The following is a 7,594-nucleotide window of genomic DNA, read 5'->3' on the forward strand; positions in this document are numbered from 1 at the left end:
TAATAACTTTGCTTTCCAGCCTGCTTTAGCATGCTTGAATAATGAGGAAGATAAACTTAGTTGTCTGACCTTGTAGGCCAGAGACTAGATTCGCCCATACTCTCAATGCCATTCAAGGTGCATTTTTTAATTGGATGGAACTGTGTTGTTTTCAAGGCCACCAGTGAGATAACCACTAAGCACACATAGGGCTGTTTCTTTACTAAAAAGGGAAGTTCTGCTTGTAGCTTTGCTTAGAATTTGAATTCATTTTCTCTGAACCCACCGTGGTGAATAAAGTGTGACTCCAAACCCTATGAGAATTGCTGGATTTATTCCGGTTCTCTGTAACACCATAGTTTAAGCAGTCTCAACTGGTGGGAATTTAAGAGATTTCTGGAATTTTGGTTCTAGCAGTTACCTTTGCAGTGTTGAGAACAAAATTCAACTTAGTACATTTGAAAACCTGTTTAGCTTTATTAAGTGATTTATGAATCGAGCAGCATCCCATCAAGCAATAGAAGGAGCCTCCTAGGGGTTGTACAACATGGAAGGTTTTTATACTCAAAAAGAGGGTGGGACTAAGGAGTTAAAGGAATGGGTTATTTCTGGCAAGGACAACTTTCCTTAGGGCAGTGGTTCTCAACCTTTCTAATGCCGCGACCCTTTAATACAGTTCCTCATGTTGTGGTGACCCCCAACCATAAAATTATTTTCGTTGCTACTTCATAACTGTAATTTTGCTGCTGTTATGAATTGTAATGTAAATATCTGTGTTTTCCGATGTCTTAGGCAACCCTGCTAGTGGTTCTCAACCTGTGGGTCGCGACCGGTTGAGAACCACTGCTGTAGAGCCTAAAACCATCGGAAAACACAGATATTTACATTACGATTCATAACAGTAGCAAAATTACAGTTATGAAGTAGCAACGAAAATAATTTTATGGTTGGGGGTCACCACAACATGAGGAACTGTATTAAAGGGTCGTGGCATTAGAAAGGTTGAGAACCATGCCTCAGGGGAATGCAGGACTTTTTATCAGGCAGATTACCTCACTAGTGTTGATCAGGAAATTCCAGACTAATTGACTTAAAATTTCATTCCTGGAGAGGCTGCAACTGCAATTAGGTTAGTTATTAAGTTTTGGTTTGGTGCTGAACTCCATTTCGTTTTTTGTTTTTAATAGTAGCCTCCTTAAAAAAATAATATTCAGACAAAAGTAAAAGCATGACTCTTTTTTGAACAGATACAAGAATGAACGTGTGTTTAAGAGTTTACTTTACTCCTTAATTAGTGAGGGAACCAGACCAGTGTTATAACAGGTTCAGAGGAAAAGTCAGAGAAACACAAATTTAAATATAATAAAGGGTTTCAATTACAAATGGAGGCAAAACTGTTTTTGCAAAGGGGGAAGGAAGTCAAAGGAAACTCTATTGTTATCGGTGGAAGAGGAGTTCTTGGGGTACCACTGGAATAAGAATTTCAAGAGCCTGCATAGGAGAATGAGGTACTGTAGGAAGCTTTATTTCTGTGGACTCGAACCCCTGAGTTTCCACGGTCCCATTTCCCTTTGTCCCCCCAAGGAAGAAGTGTAGCTGTGGCTTCAGCAGAGCTAGAATCAGAGCCAATGTCCAGAAATTTTGCTCCATATTAGAGCAGTGTCCAGTTCAGCATCAGGCTAGCTTAGTTTGTGTTCCCCATTGCATCTCATCAGTCCGTTGCATAGCTGAGGGACACATGGGCGAATGCAAGAGAGCCAAGAGCCAAGAGCCAGGAGAGCAAGCTCCTTTGTTTAGGGGATTAGGTATCCCATATTTTTGTGGGCTTGCAGTGGGCCTGCCCATTCTGGCCAATGATCTGTGTTCCAAGGTTTGACTGACAGGCACCTTCCCTAGTCACCCCAACTTCACTGCACATTCATCTATCTCCCCTTTGTTGGACCCCTTCCCCCAGTGATCTGTGGGGAATGGGCCAGTGGTTCCCTGGGGAATGCAAAGTTGCAGCTTCCTGATCAAGCTGCCCAAATGTTTCTCTTTTCCTCTCCCTCCCTCCCCCTCTCTCTCTCTCTCTCTCTCTCAAATCAATAAAAAACAGATTTAAATAAATAAATAAATAAATAAATAAATAAATAAATATTTAAAAGCTGCAGTTCAAGCTAACCCACTGTTGACTAACATATTATCTATTCTCCTTCATTATTAAATACTAGAGGCCCAGTGCACGAAAATTTGTGCACCAGGGGTGGGGGGTGGGGTCCTTCAGCCAGGCCTGACCCCTCTCACAGTCCGGGAGCCCTTAGGGGATGTCCTACTGATGGCTTAGGGAGGCCTCAGGCTTAGGGAGTCGACTGGGCCGATTAGGGGAAGGTGCTGCCCCATTACCCCACTGCTGCTGCCACTGCCGGCCGCTGGCCCTCCTCGGCCCTTGCAGCTGCTGCGGCTTTGCCTGGAAGATGTCCAGTCTATCTGGTCTAATTAGCATATTACCCTTTTATTAGTATAGATAAGTTCAAATGGCCTGAGAAGGTGAGGTTTGCCTGTAGACCTTCCTCTGATTTTTTCGAGCTCTGTGGTTGGACGTGGCTGTAAACAGGCAGCTTCTAAGATGGCCCCCAGTGGTCCCCAACTCTTGATATTTACACCACTGTATAACTCTCTCCCTTTGAATGGGGGCCAGACCCATGACTTGCTTTAGCCAATAGAATGTGTTAAGTAGGATGGGATGTCACTTCCATGGTGAGGTTACATAAGATAGAGAGTAACTTCTCTTTTGCCAGCAGGCGCCCCCTTCCTGCTTTGAAGAAGGGGCCTGCAGGATAAGTGAGGGGGCTGCATGATAAGTGAGTGAGGGCGGACTCTGGCCAAAGCAAGCACAGAATGGAAGCCTTCAGTCCAACAACCTTTGAGGAGCAGATTCTTCCTCATTCAAGCCTCCAAATAAGACCCCAACCCTGACAACACCTTGCACCTGCCCCTGAAACAGAGGACCGCACGAAGCCTACCCAGTTTCCTAACCCACAGAAGCTGTGAGATAGTAAATATGTGCTCGTGTACGTCACTAAATGTGCAGTGATTTGCTATGTAACAATAGAAAATGAACATAATGGCACTATTGGAAGTGTTGGCTTTCAGCCCTGCCCCCCACTTGGTGGCCTACTCATCTCTTTCCAACCCCTTCTTTATTTGGAATCTTTTAAATATATATATATATATATATATATATATATATATATATATATATATATATATATTGATTTTTTTTTACAGAGAGGAAGGGAGAGGGATAGAGAGTTAGAAACATCGATGAGAGAGAAACATCGATTCAGCTGCCTCCTGCACACTCCCTACTGGGGATGTGCCTGCAACCAAGGTACATGCCCTTCACCGGAATCAAACCCGGGACCCTTCAGTCCACAGGCCAACGCTCTATCCACTGAGCCAAACTGGTTAGGGCTTTATTTGGAATCTTGATGGGCCGCATGCTCATCTCTACACACACTCCACTCCCTACTCCTAGACATCCTTTAGGCCTAGAGGGGTGTATATACTCAGCTGGTGCTACCCCTGAGAGCAGCGCTGCCCTTGGGAGGATGGGCCCGGGGACAATTTCCTGCAAGTCCTGGGAATGGCTCAGGGCCATTTATGCAGGGAATTCCAGGGCACTTGGTACTCCGAACATTCTAAAGGAGGGGCTTCCGGTCCTTGACTCCTCCCACCACCACCGCCCCCTACCCCAAGACTCCACCTCAATGGAAAGAGTCTGACTAAAGAAAGAGCAGAGCAAGTCCCTCTAAAACACACAGTCACGGCCAGGGGCCCCTCTCGCCCACTCTGTGGCCGGCACTGTACTCATGAGACGCACTGGCTGGGGTCAGGTGGATGGGATCAGACCCAGAGAGCTGCCTGCGGAGCCTAAATGAGTAGAGCGGGTACACATCTGAGGGGAATGTGCAAAGGGAGCCAGGCTGAGCTGGATGGTAAAAGTGGGAGGACTTAGCAAGAGAATGGGAGGGCCCCCAGGAAAGCAGCCAGAACTGAGTGAGTCAGTGTCCCAAAGGTACAGTCTCTTTAGAGTGGTGAAGAGTTTGGGCTATGAAGTCGGAGTGCATCTGTTTAAATCCTGCCTGCCTCTGCACTCTGGTTGTGTGATTTTAGGCAAATTACCTAAACCCTCTGAGTATCAGTTTCCTCATCTGTAAAATGGGGGGTAAGAACAGTATCCATTCCATAGGACCTATTCCATGAACTGTGGCATAGGTTCATGGAGAAGATAAATGCCTGGAAAGTACTTCATGAACATTGGCTACAATTAGGGAAACGGAGGCTCCAAGGGCTATTTTTCTGCTCCCTGGTGCTACTTGCCTTGCCTCAGAGGGAGAATGAGGAGGTCTTATTCAGTTGCTTGAATACTCATTTGCTCAACAAGCTTTTATGGAAACTCACAGAGCGTGGTACTAACTTACTCCCTCCTTCCTCACACTCCATGAGAACCATGATGGGTCAATGGGAAGGTGCTGCTGGAGTGTGGAGATGGGCTCTGTGGTGCCCGTTCTCAATGAATGTGTGCCATTGGGCAAGGCACTGGTCTCTGTTGCCTCCTCTGGTAAAGGCATTACCAGTGTAACGCCCTTAAAGTATGGACCGCAGACCTGTAGCCTCGGCTTCCTGGATCATGTTAGAATGCAAATTCTCAGGCCCCTCCTCAGAGTCAGAGCCTCTGGGGTGGCCCCTGAAACCCCCCTCACTGGGGGATTTTTTGCTCACTGAAGTCTGAGGATCCCTGGGGTGGGCTGTCAGAAATCTCCACAGCTCCTCTTGGGGTGCCAATGGGCTGGGCTTCACTTTTTTTTTTTTAATATAGTTTATTGATTTTTTTACAGAGAGGAAGATAGAGGGATAGAGAGCTAGAAACATCGATGAGAGAGAACCATCGACCAACCGCCTCCTGCACACCCCCACCGGGGATGTGCCTGCAACCAATGCACATGCCCTTGACCGGAATTGAACCTGGGACCTTTCAGTCCACAGACCGACGCTCTATCTGCTGAGCCAAACCGGTTTCGGCTGGGCTTCACTTTTATAGGCACCTACGGGGTTCTGGGGAAACAGATGTTCCCTCCTACCCATTAGAGCAGGCGTCCTCAAACTACGGCCCGCGGGCAACATGCGGGTGTTTTTGCCGTTTTGTTTTTTTACTTCAAAATAAGATATGTGCCGTGTGCATAGGAATTTGTTCATAGGTTTTCTTTTAAAACTATAGTCCAGCCCTCCAATGGTCTGAGGGACAGTGAACTGGCCCCCTGTTTAAAAAGTTTGAGGACCCCTGCATTAGAGTTTGGAAACGTCGATGGTGTGAATGTTTGTGTCTTCCCAAATGCACCTGGTGGAACCCTGGCCCCCAAAGGTGATGGTCTGAGAAGGTGGGGCTTGGGGAGGCGCTTCATCTTGAGGGTAGAGCCTCCGTGAGTGGGATTAGCACTTCTATAAAGGAAGCCCCACAGAGCTTCCTGCCCCCCTGTCTTCTGGAGGATCCAGTGAGAAGTCTGCATCCTGGAAGAGGGTGCTCACCTGACCATGCTGGCACCCTGACCTTGGGTGGCCAGCCTCCAAAACTGTGACATATACTTTTCCGTTGTTCTTAAGCCACCCACTGTATGCTATTTTGTTACAGCAGCCTGAACGGATAAGATTCAGCTGGGCTGGGGGCCTAGTGCAAGGAAATTCAGGGCCCCTTGTTCAAAAGCAGGAGAAAAACGTTTTTTTCTTCTGTGGGCTCTGTCTCGACTCACCATGGGTTTTAAAATTTGCTATTTAATGTCATGCCCTCTGGGCATGGGGAGACTTGCCCGGTGAGTACACCCCTCAGGGCCTTCTGCCCCAGCCCCCACCCTCCAGGTGTTTGCGCTCAGGCCTCTGCTGAGGGCACTGCAGCTCACAGGGTGACCTCTGAGCTCTGGTTGGAGCAAAAGTGATTACAGCTGGAAGAAAGTGCAGCCAGCAGCAACCTGGTATTTAGGGTGATTAATGAATGGACTGGAAATTTCCTCTGCTCCGGCCTCAGCCTGCACCTGAACTGTGGCCGATGCAGCAGCACATTTCTGTATAATTTCTTCTGACAGCTGGGAGGAGGGCAAGCCCCAAAGACTAACCCAATTACAGTAAAGGAGAGATCAGGCTGTTCTCTGTTGACAAGGTGAACACAAGGGCATCCCAGTTCAGGGATACCGGCGCGCTGCTGGCAGAGAACATGCTCTCCTGCCCAGCTCCCCTGCATAGTTTCACTTTTCGACAAATGGTGGCTGTGCCTCCTGGGCGGTGTAGAGTAGGGTGATGTGAGGAGAGCCAGAGTAGTTTGGCCTCCATGTTCTCCCCTAGCCAGACCTGCAATAGGTCTGCCCAGGAGAGGTTACAGAGGTAGAAGCCCTGATTGGGAACGCAGAAAAGCTGCGGTCTCCTCCTCGAGTAGACATGCAGCCTCCCTGGGCCCCAGGATTCTCATCTGTAACGTGAAGGTATAAAATCAGATTATCCCCAGCTCCACCTCTCCCGTATTTGACATTTAATATGGTTAAGGACTTAAAAGAGGCATTTCAGCTTGGGAATTAATTTTACGGGAGGCGTGCTAGTACTAGAACGTGGGGCAGAGTGGGATCTAAACCAAAAGGCGTTACACCATGAAAGCCTAATTGTCATTAGAGTGTGACGTTTCTTCATAGGCAATGGCGAGCCACGGGGCATCTAAAGAGGAAAGGGCTGTGGTCCGAGCAGCCCCTGAGGAAGATGGAGTGGGCGGCCAAGTTTCAGAAGAATGGAGGATAGAAGAATCCAGGTAAGTCATTTCCAGCAGCACTTAATGGAGCGGCCAACCGCCTGCAGAGCAACACGCCCAAGTTTTATGGTGACCTTTGCGACACATACCTCACTCATGACTCACCTGCTGTGAGAAAGACACATTGCAGTGGGAGGAAACACACAGAGAACGTGGAAGATTACTATCAGAAATGGAAGCGCAGGCTCAGAGCCCAACGGGCAAAGCAACCAAAAGATACCTCTACTCCATTCTCTGCTCCTCCTCCCCCCGCCGCCCCCCGCAATCTCCCTGGTCCTCCCATGATGCCAGTGATGGGTCCTCCCCCTCCGGGGATGATGTCAGCTGGGCCCCCAACGATGAGACCTCTCACCCATCCCATGATGATGTCCACTCGGCCAGGAATGACTCCACCAGACAGATAAGGAGAGAAGGGAGCCTCTTGCTGTTAGTTTTATGTTACTTCTCTACTTCACCAGGCGACCAGGGTGCTGTGACTTTGTGTTTTTTCTCTAATGGCATGACAAGGAAGACTTGCTCCCCCTTCTTATCAGAGAGAATAGTTTTGGAGGGGAATAGGGGGACCAAAAAAAAAAAAAAGCTAGTTTCATTTGTATTGTGAACTGTGAAAATAGATTTGTCAATTCTTTTAGTTAAAAAAACATAAAAGAATCCAGGTAAGAGGCTATGCATACATGCATGTCTTCACCCTTACCAGGTAGCACCAATCTGCCTGCCTAAGGCTGTCCTAATCCTCACTCCCTCCCACAGGCTAAGAGAGTTCTCGTTTCGGCAAACTCCCACCAT

General features: G+C 47.9%; 1 protein-coding gene across 1 annotated transcript; it reads left to right on the plus strand.

The window, feature by feature from the left end:
* Nucleotides 1-6,698: 6,698 nt before the first annotated feature.
* Nucleotides 6,699-7,363, plus strand: LOC307111636 (uncharacterized protein; the record flags this gene model as incomplete). The annotated part of the gene is made up of 2 exons (XM_079791629.1): nt 6,699-6,764; nt 6,856-7,363. 2 exons carry the CDS (start codon nt 6,699-6,701, stop codon nt 7,210-7,212), a joined length of 423 nt encoding a protein of 140 aa, XP_079647755.1. The 3' UTR covers nt 7,213-7,363.
* Nucleotides 7,364-7,594: the final 231 nt, after the last annotated feature.

Source organism: Cnephaeus nilssonii, assembly GCF_951640355.1.
Source record: "Cnephaeus nilssonii genome assembly, chromosome: 15".
NCBI lineage: Eukaryota > Metazoa > Chordata > Mammalia > Chiroptera > Vespertilionidae > Cnephaeus > Cnephaeus nilssonii.